General features: G+C 44.7%; 1 protein-coding gene across 2 annotated transcripts in view; it reads right to left on the reverse strand.

Moving 5' to 3' along the window:
- LOC122379089 overlaps positions 1 to 21,061 on the reverse strand; it is a 178,139-nt gene that overhangs the window by 73,102 nt on the left and 83,976 nt on the right. For both annotated transcript variants that reach the window (XM_043361019.1, XM_043361020.1), the window contains exon 4: positions 13,041 to 13,151. In XM_043361019.1, the coding sequence (XP_043216954.1) occupies positions 13,041 to 13,151 (111 nt within the window). The remainder of the gene's footprint in view (positions 1 to 13,040; positions 13,152 to 21,061) is intronic.

A 21,061-nucleotide genomic window follows, 5' to 3' on the forward strand; every position in this document is an offset into this window, starting at 1 on the left:
ATGAATACAAAGTGTCTATAATTATCATCTTAATTTGACGAGTTCAGTTGTGACAAAGCGATGATCTGGTTTGATTATATATATATATATATATATATATATATATATATATATATATATATATATATATATATATATATATATACAAGTGACAAAGCGATGATCTGGTTTGATTATATATATATATATATATATATATATATATATATATATATATATATATATGTTACAGGCAAAGTGAAAACTCGGGCATTTTGCAAAATGCCTGACCGGCCAGGCATTTTGCAAAATGCCCGGGCAGTTTGCAAACTGCCTGACCCACCAGGCATTTTGCAAACTGCCTAGGCATTTTACAAAATGCCTGACCCGCCAGGCATTTTGCAAAATGCCTGGGTTTCCATATATTCCACCCTTTTGTTGACTACAGTACAGGCGTTGATCATAAACGTTCCACTGTGACTGACCCCACAGCACATTTCACATATGTTGTGGGCACATGTGACACATTCCACGGTCACGAATACAGGGTGTCACGAAATTGTTGCGGGATGTTGTACTTGTGTCCCGAAATGTATTGCATCGTAGTTCCGTCAGTGTTCTCCAGCACCTCGCTGACAAGTAATCAGCGGCCACATGGTCTGTCCCCGCGGCACCTGGTGAAGCTCAAATAGACCTCTGTAGCCCAGCATGCCCCAAACGAGAGTCCCCAGTGCCCAGTGGGTGCTTCACCGTCTCGACAGTGCAGCGCCTCTGAGCTGCTGTTGGCCCAGAACTGCTTGTCGGGACGGTTAGTGACTAAGAAGAGCTCTAATAGCCGTTTTCACGACGGGCTATCCGGCGAGTGCACCTAATTTGACCAAATCTGCACCTAATCTCTTTTTCAGCAAATATCTTTATTTTATGAATTTATTTCAGTGTTTTAACCGATGATGCTCTCTGATAATATGACAAAGGACTAAGGAGGCATATAAGCAATTAGTACAACCCTAGCTGATAGCTACTAAGAGACACACTGAACCTAATTTGACCAAATCTGCGCCTAATCTGCACTAGATGTGAACCAAGTGTGTACCAGATGGCCGTCGTGAAAACAGTTAATATCGCCTCACGGCCTCATCATTGAAAAGTCTGAATCTCTAGTCCTGAATGGTCCAGATTTGGTGGGTTTTGGTGCCGGGATGTAATTTGAACGGGTCCAGCACCAGGGCATTTGGACCAGGGCACTCGGCGTCTAAATCGTCCATCCCCCGGTATCTGAAGATTTTACCCTGAAGCTGAAGCCGCTCAACCTCAGGCTGCAACCCTGATTTACCGTCATCCATAAGTGGTGCAGCTGGATTTCGACAAAACCCACCAAATCTGGACCATTCAGAACTGGAGATTCAGACTTTCCAATGATGAGGCCGTGAGGCGATATTAGCTGTTTTAACGACGGCCATCTGGTACACATTTGGTTCACATTTGGTGCAGATTAGGTGCATTTTGGTCAAATTAGGTTCAGTGTGTCTCTTAGTAGTATCAGCTAGGGTTGTACTAATTGCTTATATGCCTCCTTTGTCATATTATCAGAGAGCATCATCGGTTAAAACACTGAAATAAATTCATAAAATAAAGATATTTGCTGAAAAAGAGATTAGGTGCAGATTTGGTCAAATTAGGTGCACTCACCGGATAGCCCGTCGTGAAAACAGCTATTAGAGCTATTCTTAGTCACTAACCGTCCCGACAAGCAGTTCTGGGCCAACAGCAGCTCAGAGGCGCTGCACCGTCGAGACGGTGAAGCACCCACTGGGCACTGGGGATTCTCGTTTGGGGCATGATGGGCTAGGTGAAGCTCAAATAGGTCTCTAGACCTATTTGAGCTTCACCAGGTGCCGCCGGGACAGACCATGTGGCCGCTGATAACTTGTCAGCGAGGTGCTTGAGAACACTGACGCAACTACGATGCAATACATTTCGGGACACAAGTACAACATCCCGCAACAATTTCGTGACACCCTGTATTCGTGACCGTGGAATGTGTCACATGTGCCCACAACACATGCGAAATGTGTTGTGGGGTCAGTCACAGTGGAACGTTTATGAACAACGCCTGTAGTCAACAAAAACGGTGGAATATATGGAAACCCAGGCATTTTGCAAAATGCCTGGCGGGTCAGGCATTTTGTAAAATGCCTAGGCAGTTTGCAAAATGCCTGGTGGGTCAGGCAGTTTGCAAACTGCCTGGGCATTTTGCAAAATGCCTGGCGGGTCAGGCATTTTGCAAATTGCCTAGGCATTTTGCAAAATGCCCGAGTTTTCACTTTGCCTGTAACATATATATATATATATATATATATATATATATATATATATATATATATATATATATATATATATATATATATATGATATGATGCTTGATATATATATATATATATATATATATATATATTAGTCATTAAACGTAATAGCACTTTCACATTTCGAAAGCTTTGTTTGTGTTTTTATGATCTTATTGACTATTTTCTTGCTGTTTTCGTCAATACGATGTATCAGATCGGCAAAGTTCATGTAAAAATATTCGTTAAAGTTCGACGCGTTTCGAATGTATTATACATTCATTTTCAAGTACACTGTGAGACACTCGTTCAAATAATGCGTACATGGACACGATTGAACAACAATATACAGGTCACGAGTAAAATCATAAATAACACTTTCAGTTTCAGTGCGCTACTACAACAGTAACTATGATCACGTCACACATAGCGCTAGTCGGGTTGGGTTGCTTGTGTTGGTGTTGTTCTGCGTGTTTGTGGGTGTGATGTGTGCTGCATTGTACCCCAGAGAGCCAGTTTTTCTAGGCGTGCGTTTTTCTGTTCATTGATGCTTGGTGTGTGGTCTCTGATGTGTATGGCCTCTGTGATCTCTACGCGTCTGGGGTCACGGTTGGAGTGGATGATCGACGTGTTTTCTACCAGGTGTTCTCTTGTCAGTCTAATGTTGTGTTTCTCCAGCATGTGTGTCTTGATTGCTCCCTCCTGTTTGTGCATGGTCAGACGACGAGACAAAGTGGTGCATGTGTATCCAACGTAGCTGATGTTCTGAAGCCTGCAATCTTCAGAGGGACAGTCAAATTGGTACACTACGTTGGTACGCATGAGCCGCTTAGTCTCAATCGGGTTGTTTTTCATGACCAGATGTTTCGTCTTTGTGCTCTGATAGTAAATAGTAAATCTGATAGTCACTTACGAATTAAGTCGCGACGATGTTTTGCCCTTCCTTGACGTGCTCGTAGAAAGAGGTGCAAACCAGTATCACACAAGTGTGTACCGCAAACCCACCAACACAGGCCAAACACTTAACGCTAACAGCGAATGCCCGAGTAGATACAAGACCAGTGTGATCCGAGCATTTGTCAAAAGGGCAATCCGTACTTGCTCCACCAACAAGAGCATGCACGAAGAGTTTATGCGCCTCAAACAGCTCCTAGTTAACAATGGTTACAGCAATGGAGACATAGACTCAGAAATCCAACGACAACTTGACACAAAATATAACGACACAAACATGCAGGAGTTGCAGGGCACATCACACCACCTATATTACCGCAACTTCATGAACACAGAATATGAGAAAGACGAGCGGATACTCAAACATATCATTACGAAAAACGTAGAATGCAAGGACAAGTCTGACAAACTCATGCTTCACATTTACTATCAGAGCACAAAGACGAAACATCTGGTCATGAAAAACAACCCGATTGAGACTAAGCGGCTCATGCGTACCAACGTAGTGTACCAATTTGACTGTCCCTCTGAAGATTGCAGGCTTCAGAACATCAGCTACGTTGGATACACATGCACCACTTTGTCTCGTCGTCTGACCATGCACAAACAGGAGGGAGCAATCAAGACACACATGCTGGAGAAACACAACATTAGACTGACAAGAGAACACCTGGTAGAAAACACGTCGATCATCCACTCCAACCGTGACCCCAGACGCGTAGAGATCACAGAGGCCATACACATCAGAGACCACACACCAAGCATCAATGAACAGAAAAACGCACGCCTAGAAAAACTGGCTCTCTGGGGTACAATGCAGCACACATCACACCCACAAACACGCAGAACAACACCAACACAAGCAACCCAACCCGACTAGCGCTATGTGTGACGTGATCATAGTTACTGTTGTAGTAGCGCGCTGAAACTGAAAGTGTTATTTATGATTTTACTCGTGACCTGTATATTGTTTTTCAATCGTGTCCATGTACGCATTATTTGAACGAGTGTCTCACAGTGTACTTGAAAATGAATGTATAATACATTCGAAACGCGTCGAACTTTAACGAATATTTTTACATGAACTTTGCCGATCTGATACATCGTATTGACGAAAACAGCAAGAAAATAGTCAATAAGATCATAAAAACACAAACAAAGCTTTCGAAATGTGAAAGTGCTATTACGTTTAATGGTCTTTGTCTAAAAGAAGATTTATTGCCGAAGTTTACAAATATATATTAGTATATATTGACAGCGTATTTTCCAGTATGCATTGTTCATTGAACTTGACAGCAGATTCTGCTTTAATAAGCTTCTTGTTCAAGTGTTCGATAGATCGAATGGTTTTCTTGACTTGACACGATACTTGTTTAACGATCTCATTAAAAGTTGTCATATATTGAGTTTATTCAAGACTTAAGCTTTCGAAATTATCACAATTTCATGATCACAAGGTTTCAGGGTTTTTGTTTTTATCAACAATGAGATGCAGAGTACATTGTAAGTTAAAATTCTAAGTAAAAGAAAATCGTGCCATGGTGAGTAGCCATCTCCGTTGAAGCAATTTCTTGGCAGTGAGGAAAATGGGTACAGTGTAACCTACAGATATGGGTCATTCATTAACATCTACACAGTGCACTGTGCACATCCACAGCGTCAATGTTGAGGACAGTTTCCATCTAAACCTAGTTCCAGAGAGACAGTGTTGTTGTAGACTGGCACTGTTTGTTTAGATGAGGGCTGTACTCTCGGATGTACAGGGCCTCTGTAATCCATATTCTTCTATGGTCATTACACGAATGGATGACATCCGTGTTTTCGGTGAGCGTTTTGCGTGTGATGTCTTGTCCGTGCTCCTCTTTTGCGTGCTTCTTGATGGCACCTTCCCTGAGGTGCATTGTTAGCCGTCGAGAGAGGCTGGTCGTCGTAGCGCCAACGTATTTATCGCGGTTGAGGAGTCTGCAACCTCCTTCAGGGCAACTATCCTGATAAATCACATTGGTTTTCTGTAGATGGTTGTTTTTCTTCGTTCTGGCTTTTGTTTTTTGCATGTTGTTTTTCAGCACAAGACTTGATGTTTTGGCTGTGTTGTAGTATATGACGACATTAATACGTTTGTTGGCATCTGTGCTTGTGACGTTTGATGTGATGATGTTTTTCACGATACGCTCTTCAAGCTTGTAGTCAGAGTTCATCTGGCTTCGGTAGAACAGATTGATGTTGCCTTTCTTGTCTGATGTAAATTGGTGGTTTTCATGAAGTTTGTTGAGATGCGACCTAATTTCTGAGCTGACTTGTTGGTTGCTGTACCCGTTGTTGACCAGCACTTGCTGTGTTCGGATCAGCTCGCTGTGCATTGTTTCCCAAGAGGAACAGTGTGTGATCGCTCTTCTGACAAAGGGGCGAATCACGCTAGCCTTGTACCGTTCTGGGCACTCGCTTCTAGCATTGAGACAGCTGCCTTCGTCAGTTGCCTTCCTATAGACCGATGTTACACACCTGCCGTTCGCGACTTCGATGTTGACGTGACACGATACTTGACACGACAAGTATCGTGTCAAGTCAAGAAAACCATTCGATCTATCGAACACTTGAACAAGAAGCTTATTAAAGCAGAATCTGCTGTCAAGTTCAATGAACAATGCATATATATATATGCATATATATATATATATATATATATATATATATATATATATATATATATATATATGCATATATAACAATGCATATATATATATATATATATATATATATATATATATATATATATATATATATATATATATATATATATATATATATATATTTGTATATTTCGGCAGGATATCTTCTTGAATACAAGTTTTATTAAAAATGACCGCGTTTTTTGCCTTTTCACGTTTCTTTTGAAGCTTTTCTATCGTTCTTATGAGTGTTTTTTTGCTCAGACGTCAGATCAAAGATAAGATTACCAAGTGACATTTATATGCATAATTCGACGTTTCAAATAGACACCGCTATCCATTTTCAAGATAACATGGTTCGCTCGATGCTACGTTTGCAAGCTTCGGTTTGCAATACATAAATGACAATAATAAAATGCAAGTTTGCGCGAGCCTAATTTCCTAAATATCTTACATCATACAAACATTCAATGGACGACAATCACATAAATCGCACCGCTGCAGCACAGTAAGTTGTCTGCTCTAACCCATGTTCTCATGCTGCTACACTTCCCCAGAGTAAAAGATTGGAATACTGTTGGACCTGTTTGTTAAGCGTTGGTCGCTTTTCATGTATGTGTAGTGCTTCTAACACTGCTAATTTTCGCTTATCGTGACATGATGTGATGATGGTGGTGTTCTCTGTCAGGTGTTGTCTTGTAAGTGTTGAGCCGTGTTTCTCATGCATGTGTTCTTTTGGTGCTCCATCTCTTAAATGCATAGTGAGTCTTCTAGAGAGCGAAGTTGTAGTGACACCAATATAGGTTTCTTTACGAAGCCTGCAATCTTCGTGAGGACATGTGAATTGATACACTACATTGGTGCACTTCAACTTATCTCTGCTAGAGTTGATGTTGTTTTTCATGACAAGGCTACGTGTTTTCATGTTTTGGTAAAAGATGACCAGTTGTAGTTTTTGGTTGTCTTGTACACACTTAACATTTTTCTTTACAATGTGCTTAATGACTGTTTCGTCAACCTTGTGGGACGTATTCATGAAGTTTCGATAAAACAATGTAAGATGCGTCTCTGACTGTGCGCCAGCACCCACTGCGTCACTACGATCCATGTGTTTTTCCAGTTGCGCCTTGATCTCAGCATCTACTGCCCTATTTGAATAGCCGTTGTTGACTAAGATTTGTTTGACTCTTGTGAATTCAGAGTGCATCAGGTCATAGGTAGATGAAACCTTAATAGCCCTCCTTACAAATGCTTTGATGACACTCTTTTTATACTTATCAGGGCACTCGCTTTTTGCACTCATGACCTGACCTGTGTTTGTAGGCTTGCGATATATATATATATATATATATATATATATATATATATATATATATATATATATATATATATATACATATATATATAATGCGCGACAAAATAATATGGAGTAAACGACATGTCAATGGAGAGATAATGAAGCACAAAAAACTATTTGCGAGAAGCCACCTATACGTTTTAGAAGTATCTACGGCAGTTCGATATCTTTGACATCTTGACATGTAAATTTATAAGCATGGCCAGCTTACCTCTCATTCTCTTCCAAAACGGGAAAATAAAACTTTCCTAAGTTTGCACTTATTATTAATATAATTACAGCCAGGCTAGCGATACTTTAATTTATCTATTAGACATATTTGGCTGAAGTTGTGACCCTTGATTGAGTTATGCTAGAATTATACAAAAGCGTACCGTAAAGTGGGGCTATTTGAGACAGTGGGGCTATTTGAGACAGTATTTAAAATCGTTATAAAATGAAGAGCGTTTGATTTTTATGTGATATTTTTGCTCAGGAACGTGTCGAATCGAGCAGTAAATCGCCTGAGCAAAAATTAAGCATGAATTTCAAACGGTTTTTATTTTATAGCAATTTTAAATACTGTCTCAAAAAGCCCAACTGTCTCAAATAGCCCCACCTTACGGTACCCTTAATTCATAATTTCGCTGATGGTTAAAACCAAGGCAGTATATATAGTTCAAACTTTTGAACAGCTTTTTCATGTGTTTATTGCAATGTGCGCCGAAAAGAAAAGATCAGCTTCCCAAGTAATTCTCTCTGCAAATCGCATGCTGTTTTTAAAAATGCTCTTACAGACTCGAGGGCAAACTTAAAAAAACGGACTATAGGCATCGTAAACCTTGTTTTCTGTTCATGCAAATGACGTTAAAAATTCTGAACACAATATTTCTTACGCGAGTCGTTGGCTTTGCTGATGAAATGACGTCTTCAGCTAAAAATATCAAAATTTAATATAAAATTTGTTATATTAAACTTTTGTTTTAGTATTACAATTATTTGAATTACGCTACATATAATTTATCATCATTTTTAAGTGATATTTAAAGGCAAACAAGAAAATAATTGCTACTTTTTTGCTATTGACATCATTGCAAACTCAAATAACCTTTAAAATTGAAAGAGGCAATAGTGGCATTTTTTGCGGTGTTTGTGTTTGGCGGCGGGCGGGTGAGCGATGCGGGCGGTTTTGTTTTTTGCGTCGTTTGCGGTGTTAAATTTGTTTGCGGTTGGCGCCCGCTTTTTTGCGGTGTTTGCTTTTGGCGGCGGGCGGGCGATTTTTAGGCGTTTTCGGTGGTGGTTAGCGGGCGTGCGATGCGGGCGGTTTTATTTTGTGCGGTGTTTTTGCGTTTTTTTGCGGTTTGCGGCAGGCGTGCGTTTATCGTTTTTGTTTGCGACGTTTGCGTTGGTGTTTCGGGCGTGCGTTTTGCGCGTTTTGCGGTGTTTGCGTTTTGCGGCGGGCGGACGTTTTTTCACAATTCAAAGTCAAAACCTTCGGGCCACAGCGCTCCTCGAAAAGCGCTGTATGCTGGTGCATGAAAAACCTCTGCGCCACCACACCCTTGTGACCGGTGTGGTGTCGGTGCAGCTCGCCATGCCGTCTGTTAGCCTTTGGCTGTGATCGGAGCTCGGCCCACACCAGTGTGACTGGTGTGTCGTGTGCCGAGCGTCGTCCTTCGCGCCATCTGTTGGCCGGTGGCTAGAGGTCTGCACCGGCCGGCTGCAGCCGCGGCTGACTGCAGTCCCACGGCTGTGAGTCGGGTCGGCTGCAAATATCTCCAAGAACACGGCTACGGCTGTGGCCACGGCTGTAAGATTTCAAGCGCAATCTTAAGTGCTCAAATATAAAATTTTAAATGCTTAATCTTACATTCTGACAAGCAGTCTAGTCTGTAAAAATCATGCAAAGGATGCCCAGCAACACTGAAAGTGGTGAGGCCTTTGAAAACCTGTAATGATTTTATTATTTGCCATCATAAGTAGGGGAGCTTGCACCCTGGTACAGATGATTAATTATATACATTGTTCCCTCATCATCACGAGCTTGACAAACTTCAGAAAATCCACAACCACATTCACAGCATCAGTAGTGGTAAAAACAAAAATGAGCACGCGGAAGGTGTCACAACACACAAGCTGTTTTACCAAAAAAGTTTGTCCCGGCGTACAAAGCCGACGAAAAAGCCCTTCGAGACATAGTCAGGAGACACTGCAAACCAGTGGCCCCAGGTGAGCGGCTAAAACTCGTAGTGATTTACCGGAATTCCACGTCCCGCTCTCTCATCATGAGTAACAATCCCACACGCGACAAAACTATGCTAAAACAGTCCAACGTCATTTACAGTTACAAATGTCCTCTCGGAGACTGTGCACTCCGCCAAAACTGTAAATACATTGGACATACCACTACATCTCTTAGCAGACGCATCACCATGCACCTTCAAAGCGGCGGCCCAAAAACACACACACAAACATACCACGACCAACGGCTCACTCGACAACTCATGCTTGAGAACACCACCATCATCGACAGATCCAACAATGTCAGAGAACTACATGTACTTGAGGCCATACACATTCGCGACAGTGACCCCACCATAAATCGACAGGTCAATGCTAGAGGCACTCTCATGCTGTTCGAGAGGACGCCGTTAGGTCCAAGGAGGACCTAAGTTAGGCTCCCCAGAGACCAGAGCACCAGGTAGCCTTAATAAGAACCCTGCTTGTTGTGTATATGTATGCTCATTGTTCAATCTTTATTGTTTACTCACAACTGTATGTAACACATTCGTAGAAGAAGGTACCGTTTGTTATGTGCATGTTTTTAAACAAGAAAAATCAAATTTGACATTGAATTCTGTGAACTTCCTTTCCATCCCGTGTCATCAGAAACCTATTAATTGTGATAATAATATTGTTTAATCTTGTGGCAGCCATGACTGGCATTACTTGAATGAATTCTGTACAAATATGTATGCAATTGTATGTCATGTATGTATAATGTCTTGAAAATGTCATAAGGGTGACGAAACGTCGACAATAATAGAAGAGATTTAGAGATGCTTAAACTTTGGATATATTTACTTACAATCATGAGCTTTAGAAAAGTACTCGCCGGACATGAAACATCGACTCGCTCTCATACGAAACATCGAACGAACATCTCGAAAAATCACGAACACTGAAAACGCTGTAGCATTTAACAACATTTGTGTATATATATATATATATATATATATATATATATATATATATATATATATATATATATATATATATATATATATATATATATATATATATATGGGTGGCACTTAGCAATAGGGTGAATTTTATGTTATCCGATTTTTAGGCGTGCGGGTGGTTTTCTGGTTCCATTCCCGTAAAAAATAATGTGTGCAAAATGATTTTGAAAAATGTTGATATTTAGGGGTCGCGAATTGAGGTCAAAGTTGACAGTTTTGGAAAAAATCAACTTTTTTGAAAATACTTTCAACTTATTTGGAATAACATTTGCGGTCATTAAGCGTCATTTCCGACGTATTTTGGGTTTTTATTTGTATAAAAATTGCTTATCTCATCACTTCCGGCCGATCGTAGCCAGTCCAGGTCGGGGTAAGGCAGGTCTGATCGGGGCTGTTTTACCCATGTCAGGCCTGTTTTGGCCTGCGACCAGTACCTCCTCACAGAGGTCAAATCCGCTGATTAGTGTGAGGAGTGACCGGTCTCTCCTGTTCCAAAGGGAGGACGAGCCCCACGGTTCTATTGGTTCTTGAGACATGCTCCTTTTCAAAGAGAATGTGAAGAAGTTGGAGGAGTCAGCCTATCGCCGGCGGGCGAAAGCAAAGGCAAGAGTGTGCACTGTGCTTTTAGCTGCACCGGTGTATCGCAGGGTATATTGAGTGAAGGGTAGGACGAACTTTGGTAGGAATTTCTAGTATAACTACTAGAAAACCTACTATATGTGGTCGGGACTAGCAAAAAGTTACTTCAAACTAGAATATGGTAGCGCTCATGGTTGGCAGTCGTGGCGCGCACGTTACATTCATTTCTTAAATTTCTTAAATAACAGGTTTTAGGGGCCGATTAGTGGGTAGATACATTCAATTAGCTGTTAATAATTGATTATGCAAACATTCAAGAATCTACATCATTCAATTCTAGCCAAAATCACTCGGCGTTCCCAAGATTCGAACCCACGACCCTTGGATCCGTAGCCCGATACGCTACCGACTGCGCTACCGAGGACCGCGCGCCGACGATCGGAGAGGCGGATCGCGGGTGCTGGCGTGCAGAGAAATCTTTACCCTGTACGCCGTAGAAGATCGGCTGGGTTTCGTGAAAAATGGTAGAGGAATTGTCGAAAGAAAATTCATCGATCTATCATTTGAGACTAAGAACCATTGATTCCTTCAAAGGTTGACCGAGATATCGCTCGCCGAAAACAGGCCATTTAACATGTAAACCCTATGGGCTGGTAGGAAATGTACGCCGTGGAGCAGCAGTGCTACCAACTAACTTCGGCGGGGGCCGGGTGTATCGTGCTTTCGGGAAATTCTTCCGACTCTAATGCCAGTGCCAGCAATGAGCAACAGACTTACCCGGCCGTTGCGGCGCTCACGAAGGGAACGTCTTCGACGATGGCGACCATGAGAGACCCTTAACGTCGACTCACACTCCTAAGCGCATGCGGGCGAGGAGGCGTCCCCAACAGTGAAGTGGCCTCTACCGGGCCAAACTGCCCAACCGTAATGTGTGAAGGACACGTGAACCTGTTATCAACTGCGGCACGGAACTTAGGATACGACTCCGGCTGAAGCGCGAGTCCTGAACCGCGAGGGAAGGAGCGGCGACCGATTCTTCGTCCTGGGGTGTTGGGGGAGGCCGCAAGGGCGTCGCCGACGGGGGGTCGCGGTGGTCGCGGACTCGCGACCCCCCACTCGTCAGAACTGGGGGGTCGACCCCCCCCCCCCGCTTTTGGCGATACTGAGTATGCTTTTTTGAGCTATCATGTCAGTGAAGGTGGCGTCAGCAACATCAACAAATACAACGTCAGATTCAGAATCGCTTCAAGAGCTACCTCGTCCCGATTGCTTATAGGTCAATAAGCTGTGGGCGTGGAACATCAGCATGACAATATTTTACAGTAGCCACTATTCTAGTCCCTTTTATCCCTCATAAGAGTGAGCGCGCCAAAGCTGACCCAACCGCTCGTCTGATTGTCAAAATAATGGTTGCAGTCGATTCGTCGGATGACGTATCAGTAACTACGAGGTACGGCTCTCGCGAGATTACGCGGTAGGTTTTGCACTTGCACATTTCCGGTTATATCTCAGAAACTACTCGATCTACGATGAAGCCATTTTACACGATCATGGCCGGCTTGTGAACCAACAAGTCGATCGCATCTTCAACACTTAAAAGCTTAAGACGACGAAGATATAGCCTGAAGTACCTACACTAAATTTTTTAGGTGCAAAACCTACCGCTAAAACCCGCGAGACCTGTACCTAACTAGCCTCAGCCCTGAACTACCCTCGGACCTGCCTGCATAAGGGGAATGGGGTCAGATGGTGGACCCCTCTCGGGCTTTCCCAATAAGACGCGCAAAAATGAGCCTATTGCAACGAAACTTCCAGTGACCTCGAGTTAATCAATTTTACACCTACTCTAAAAATGTATTGGCCCTGCACATATTAAGTGTTTAAAGTTTTATTGTATTAAGTGTATTTAAATGTTATTGTAGAGTGCACTACTGACCAGACATGGTGATCTCGGCCGACGGGTGCACCAGCTGGCCGCGCTCGGGCAGGAAGACGAACGGCACCTTCTCCAGCTGGTCGCCTGTGCTGAAGTCGGCCAGGTGACACTCTGAAACGGCGTATAGGCACGATGCGTTACCTCAGACGGAAAACCCACCAATCAGCGCGCCGACACTGTTTTTTTTTATTATAAATTTAGTCCGAACTTTTTGATAGGAGGATTTCACAAGGACAGGACAAAGCTAAGCGAAGCTTGTTGCATTGACCCTGCTCTCTACCCTCCGATTGCGCAATTCCAGTCTTATGGCAGAATTTAGAGTCCAAAGGTTAACGTGCGCACATGGCCGCGCACGGCCGGTCCCCTCGCTGACTTCGCCTGGCTGCGGCCTGCCACCATCCGCAACCGTACCTACACTGTAAACCAAATCTACAAGTTGGCTCCTTGTTACAAGTTTGGTTCCAATTCGCATAGGCGTCACCTTGTCGATACCTTGTCGATTCACCAACCCCAAGCTTGTTGGCCAGCAAACTAACAGTTTGTCTACAAGTTTGGTTCCAATTCGCATAGGCGTCACCTTGTCGATACCTTGTCGATTCACCAACCCCAGGCTTGTTGGCCAACAAACTAACAGTTTGTCTACAAGTTTGGTTCCAATTCGCATAGGCGTCACCTTGTTGAGTACTAGTCTGGGCCTTGTGGACCTACCAACTTCTGGATAGGCATAGTCGTTTCCTTGTCGGCTCACCAACCCCTGGTTTGTTGATGAACTAGCCTTTGACTGGGCATCGCTAGCTTACAAATTGTCAACAAGTAAGTGTACTAACGCTCTGCTCGAACTTGTTCTTCCTTACAATCGCTTTGTTTGCGTTAATAACCTTCAGAACTTACGATTCGCGTTCGTTTTCAATTGCCACGATACTGATTCAGGAAATATTTTCTAACGGACAGGCTATTTTTTGGCTGGAAGTGGTGCACAAAACCATGACTGGCATCAGTTATTGCTCAAAGGCTTGCGCTGACAAGAAACGAAATACTGATGGGTTATACATATAATCAATGAATGCATACACCAAATCCATTCGGAAGTTTCTGGAATCATTAGTATTTATTACGGTCACGTAATTAATACTATTGACTGGAAACAATTCCGAGTGCATATTTTCGAATGGATGTGGTAAATGCATGAGGTATAGGTATACCCAGTAATACCTATCGTGCACCGTCAGCATATAAGTCTTTGAAGCAAGAACTGCTGCGTATGTGGAAGAACATGGTTTTGTGCACCGCATCAAGCCAGAAGTATAACATGCCCGTATGACGAATATTTCCTGAACATTGACCATAACAATCATGGCAAATGCACGATCACGCAGATAATTCGAATAAATCATGATCGCCAACCAGATTAGCGTTTACAGCCCATATATGTCCATCAGTTAAGTTAAAAATACAAAGAGTTGAATTAAAGGCAAATAAATGTATTTATATGTAAAAAAAAAACACCGACCGCAAAACATCTGCTCACATGTGCATGCACAGGTCTGGCCCACTTACATTGCGCGCGCAGGGGAAGGGAGGCGTCTCGACCGCGGGTATAGGTCACTGCGGACTTAGACGACTTTGAGGGGCAGGTTCAGCACATGCTAGCCACCCACGCTGGTGCTACACTGGTGATCGCTGGTGATTTGAACTGCTGTCAGCTCAAGTGTGCAGCCGACTCTCCTGGGCAGCGACTCCGCCAACTTCTGACAACATACGGACTGACAATCAGCAACAACCGGCACCCGACCTACCGACCGGCCGGCTCGCTGCTGGATATCGTGGCTGTCAGCCGCCCTGACTACCTGCTGCGCGCTGGCGTCACGCGCTGCCACTATGGCACCCCGCACGATTACACCCGAGCTGTGCTGCAGTGCACCGGCAGGACCAGGGTGGCCGGCCCGGTCACACAGCGCCGGCGACTCGGCCGGATCGACGCCGACAGCTTCAACCGGCAGCTGAACAACATCGACTGGAGCCCAGTGTTCCGGACACAGCTGACAGCCAGCAAGTGGGAGTCGTTCTGCGACATCTTCCTCGGGCAGCTGGACACAGTGGCACCCGTTACGAGGGTGCAGCAGCGACCTCCTGGGAGCCTGTTGGTCTCGGCACCTACCAGAGACCTGATGGCGCGACGGAGACAGGCCCTGCGCCCTGGTGGCGACCGAGAGAACTATAAGGAGCTGAACCGTCTGTGCCGCGCGGCTGTCCGGAAAGACCAGCAGGCCCACATCAACCGGGAACTGGCCAAAGCAGGGCCTAGCAAAGTCTGGCGGGTACTACGGCCCATCATCGGCAGCAAGAAAGAGGCGGCGGTTCCCAGCGCCACGCCCGACGCGCTAAACGACTATTATGTGAGCATAGGGCCAATCACAGCTGCCAGCGTCCCCCCGCCCACGGTACCAGTGCCGGTCAGACTGCCGCGTGTCACGACGAGCCGGTTCAGACCGCAACCGATCGACATGGACACGCTCGGCCTGCTCCTGCTACACATGAAGCCGTCAACTTCAACAGGCAACGACGGGATCAGCGTCAGCATGTTCCGCACCTTCTTTTGGGGCATGGGTCACGTCCTGTTGGACATAGTCAACTCCAGCCTGACGACCAGCAACGTGCCCGGCCCCTGGAAACATGCAATGGTAACGCCAATCCCAAAAGGACAAGGACCATCGGAGCCAGCAAACACTCGCCCGATCTCCATCCTGCCGGCGATAATGAAGGTTGTTGAGCGGGTCGTCCAGCGCCAGCTGGTGCAGTACTTGGAGGCCAACCAGCTCCTGTCAACCACCCAACATGGCTACCGCAGCGGCCGCAGCACCGAGACGGCACTCAGCGTTATCACCGACCGTGCGCTGGAGGCGATGGACGCTGGAGAGGTGTCGATCCTGGTGCTGTTGGACCTCTCCAAATGTTTTGACGTTGTGCCGCACGGGAGACTGCTGGATAAGCTCGCACTGTATGGGGTAGATACCGAGTGGTTCGGCAACTACCTAAGCGGACACACTCAGCAGGTGCAGATGGCCAGTGGTGACGGTGGATACGTGCGGTCGAGTGTCAAGTCAAACACAATTGGCGTGTTCCAAGGCGGATCGTTAAGTTGTATGTTGTATTCGGTGTTTGCAAACGAAATGTGTCTGTACCTGCCTGACGGTGTCACAATCGTGCAATTTGCAGACGATACTCAACTTCTTGTGAGCGGTAAAAAGCGTGACTTGGCACAGGTCATCCAACGCATGGAGCAGGCGCTAGAGTGTCTCTTCCAGTGGTTCTGCGCAAACACTATGAAGCTAAACACCGCTAAGACGCAGGTCCTTGTACTAGGAACCCCCGCTATGCTGCGAGGACTGCCGCCTGTCACACTGACTGCCATGGGTGCTGTTATTCCGGACTCTAGAGTTGTCAAAAATCTCGGAGTGGTCATGGACAATCATCTCAGCTTCAGGTCGCACATCGATTATGTGACAGCTAAGTGTACTGGTGTCCTAATCGGTCTGATGCACGCCAAGCACGTTATACCGAAGGCCTCTCTGCCTGTGGTAGTAGAAGCGCTCGTGAACTCCGTTATCAGATATTGCTTCTCGCTATACGGTACGTGCACCGCTACTCAGATTCATCGTGTGCAGAAACTGCTGAACTTCGGTGCTCGAGTTATTAGCGGCCGTCGTAAATACGACCACATCAGTGACGTTCTGTGCGACTTGGAGTGGTTGAATGCCCCTAACCTTGCTAAGTACCATCGCATCAGTTTGGTGCACAGGGTCACTACGACTGGAAAGCCGGAAGCGATCGCACAAACCATCGGTGACACCCTGCGTCACTCGTACGAGACGCGCAGAGCTGCCGACCACGCGCTGCCGAGAATCCGCACGGAAGCCGGTCGCCGGCGGCTCTGTTATAGCGCAGTGCGTGAGTACGACTCTCTGCCGTTTGACGTCACCGTGCGAAACTTTCGGCGCCAGCTCAAAAAGCATCTATTGAAAGAACAGTGTGAGGCGCATGGTTAGCTCAGGTCGAGTGGTTGAGTGCTGCTTTTTATGCCTGGTCTTTTACTTGTGTTGTAAATGTTTGACGTGTGCCAATGAAAAACCATGCACCATGGATTTGTCATGAATATATTATCTGTATCTGTATCTGTATCTGTATAGGCACGATTAGTGCGTCCCGCAGGCCAGAGGGGGCCTCACTCACAGCACGAACACCACAGTTCACAGATTTCACTTTTTACTGCACAAATGCTGGAACAGCCCTCGTCGCTGCTCCAGGCTGCACGGCGGCCGCGCGACCGCCGCGCCGGGGCCCGCTAACGGCCGGCGGCGACCGCTGATTGGTCCGCCAAGTCTGACGTCACCGGCGTAGCTGACCATGTGTATGCTGACCAGCTGACCATTACAAGTTAGGCGCCGGTTAAATAACCATGCGGCAACAAGTTTCCAAAACTGGTTAAGAAACAAACGTTGAAACAAATGTAGAGTTGGTCTGGATACTGAGAAGTTGGTGTGCATAGTAACTATTGACTCGTAATTGTCACCTGACAAGCAATGCACCAGACAACGGCTTGTTTAAAAAGTATCAGTTGGTAAACATACCAAGAGATGATTGGTTATATTACACAAGACTTGTCAATTTGGTTTACAGTGTACCACACTGTAAACCAAATTGACAAGTCTTGTGTAATATAACCAATCATCTCTTGGTATGTTTACCAACTGATACTTTTCAAACAAGCCGTTGTCTGGTGCATTGCTTGTCAGATGACATCTACGAGTCAATAGTTACTATGCACACCAACTTCTCAGTATCCAGACCAACTCTACACTTGTTTCAACGTTTGTTTCTTAACCAGTTTTGGAAACTTGTTGCCGCATGGTTATTTAACCGGCGCCTAACTTGTACTGGTCAGCTGGTCAGCATACACATGGTCAGCTGCGCCCGTGACGTCAGACTTGGCGGACCAATCAGCGGTCGCCGTCCGGCCCCGGCGCGGCGATTTCAAACCGTTCAAACCAGCAGTTGTCGCGCGGCCGCCGTGCAGCATGGATCAGCGACGAGGGCTGTTCCAGCATTTGTGCAGTAAAAAGTGAAATCTGTGAACTGTGGTGTTCGTGCTGTGAGTGAGGCCCGCTCTGGCCTGCGGGACGCACTAATCGTGCCTATACCCGCGGTCGAGACGCCTCCCTTCCCCTGCGCGCGCAATGTAAGTGGGCCAGACCTTTGCATGCACATGTGAGCAGATGTTTTGCGGTCGGTGTTTTTTTTATATATAAATACATTTATTTGCCTTTAATTCAACTCTTTGTATTTTTAACTTAACTGATGGACATATATGGGCTGTAAAAGCTAATCTGGTTGGCGATCATGCTTTATTCGAATTATCTGCGTGATCGTGCAACTGCCATGATTGTTATGGTCAATGTGGAAATATTCGTCATACGGGCATGTTATACTTCTGGCTTGATGCGATGCACAAAACCATGTTCTTCCACATACGCAGCAGTTCTTGCTTCAAAGACTTATATGCTGACGGTGCACGATAGGTATACCTTATACCTCATGCATTTACCACATCCATTCGAAAATATGCACTTGGAATTGTCTCCAGTCAATAGTAATAATTACATACTACGTGATGTAGGTACGTGACCGTAATAAATACTAATGATTCCAGAAACTTCCGAATGGAAGTGGTGTATGCATTCATCGATTATATAACCCATCAGTATTTCGTTTCTTGTCAGCGCAAGCCTTTGAGCAATAACTGATGCCAGTCATGATTTTGTGCACCACTTCCAGCCAAAAAATGACCTGTCCGTATAGAAAATATTTCCTGAATCAGTATCGTGGCAATTGAAAGCGAACGCGAATCGTAAGTTCTTAAGGTTATCAACGCAAACAAAGCGATTGTAAGGAAGAACAAGTTCGAACTGAGCGTTAGTACACTTACTTGTTGACAATTTGTAAACTAGCAATGCCCAGTCAAAGGCTAGTTCATCAACAAACCAGGGGTTGTTGAACCGACAAGGAAACGGCTATGCCTATCCAGAAGTTGGTAGGTTCACAAGGCCCAGACTAGTACTCAACAAGGTGACGCCTATGCGAATTGGAACCAAACTGGTAGACAAACTGTTAGTTTGTTGGCCAACACGCCTGAGGTTGGTGAATCGACAAGGTGACGCCTATGCGAATTGGAACCAAACTTGTAGACAAACTGTTAGTTTGTTGGCCAACAAGCCTGGGGCTGGTGAATCGACAAGGTGACGCCTATGCGAATTGGAACCAAACTTGTAGACAAACTGTTAGTTTGTTAGCCAACAAGCCTGGGGCTGGTGAATCGACAAGGTGACGCCTATGCGAATTGGAACCAAACTTGTAACAAGGAGCCAACTTGTAGATTTGGTTTACAGTGCAGGCCCATGTCGTCCCCTATATCTCCCTGTGTGTCCAATAGCTCAGATGACGTCACACGAAGGGGCGGAGTCGGGGGCGGAACCTAGCGCAACGGCCGTCATATTTGAATTTGAAGACTGTAATCTATATTTAAGGTTTCAGTCAATTGTTATCGATAGCTTAAAGGGACTGTCCCACCTTAACATTAGAATTGAGTTGAGATAGCCATCTTGATGGGCGTTCTTTGAAAATCAGAGCCGTGAAAACCGTTTCTCCAGCAATTACTTCATCGCAAAGAAATTTGTGTTTGATTTTGACATCTGTGCAAATAAGTGCCACAATGTATTGGTATTGGCACTTAAAACCTGTGACGTTTCCGCCTTTTCCGAAGCTTCTGTATCTGTCGACTTGTTTTTATCGAAACCTTGAAAAATAACAACGCATCTTGGAACAGCGCCCATTCGTTCCGGTCAAGGCCCGTTCCGGTGCCACGAGGTGGAGAAATAAATTGATATGCCAAACTAATTCTAATAGTCTTCTAATTCTTGTAGTATTTTTTTGTATTTAAATAGTTAAGAGGCCGTCCTAAATGTGACTGAAGAATGCAAGAGCCATGAACTTATCAATGGCAGGTGTCAAGTTCAAGTGTGCAACTCTCTAAAATTAATCATAGTATCAAAACGATAAATGATTTGCTCACTGCTGTTTCAACTCCATAATCAAGACATGCTCTGAGGAGTCCACAATCTATTGATGGTGACAACTAAGGAAGAGACAATGAATGTTCACCTTTTTATTTCTGAGCATCCAAGACGACTAACCTCGAGCCGTTAAACATTGATAATACCCTGTATGCTGAAGTGTGGGTGGCCTGAGGTCGACCATGCCTAGTAACGAACTGTTGTTTGTGTAATCACCATGCAGAGGTGTTTTGAAATAAATTTTAGTGATGTAATGTATCATTCTTTGAACTGAGTTGCTGATGGCGGATGAAAGCGGAAGTGCTGCATGTTGAATAAGAAATGCTCTGTTGTGCTTTTAAGCTTATGTTAGATTTTATAGATGGCTTAGTTTTCCTGCAGATTTCATCTTAAAGCTGTCAATAGTGTTTTACCTTTGTTTCCTGGGCGCAGATCCAGCTACTAACATGAGCATGGGACTGGGCCTTTGTACCACAGTCGCTGCACTGCTTGTCAAAACCTAGGTAATGTGCCTTGTTAGGCCATGCTGTGCATTTTTTAAACCTTTAAGAGTACTTTGTGTTCATTCACACATATTGCACCTGACAAACAGCAGCAAAATCACACCCCATCCTTACCTCTGTGCAGTGTCACCCAACAGTTAACAGGGCTTCAAAACAGGCAGGTTCCGCATTCAAGTCGCTTCTTGCAACTATTTGACTAATGTTAGGACAATAGACGTGCTGTACAGGGAAGGCGTGTTCTGTGTAGCTCTTGAAAAATGAAGTCATGCCTAAAAATCAGTTTAGAATATTACAATTACAAATAACTTGGATAAAAGTTGCAAAACATGAACTCTGACTGGTCAGTTGAAATGTCTTGAGTCAGTGAACCACGCCTGGGCTGGAGGTGGTC

The sequence above is a fragment of the Amphibalanus amphitrite genome, unplaced genomic scaffold (genome assembly GCF_019059575.1).
Source record: "Amphibalanus amphitrite isolate SeventyFive unplaced genomic scaffold, NRLGWU_Aamphi_draft 000071F_arrow, whole genome shotgun sequence".
In the NCBI taxonomy this organism is placed as follows: Eukaryota; Metazoa; Arthropoda; class Thecostraca; order Balanomorpha; family Balanidae; genus Amphibalanus; species Amphibalanus amphitrite.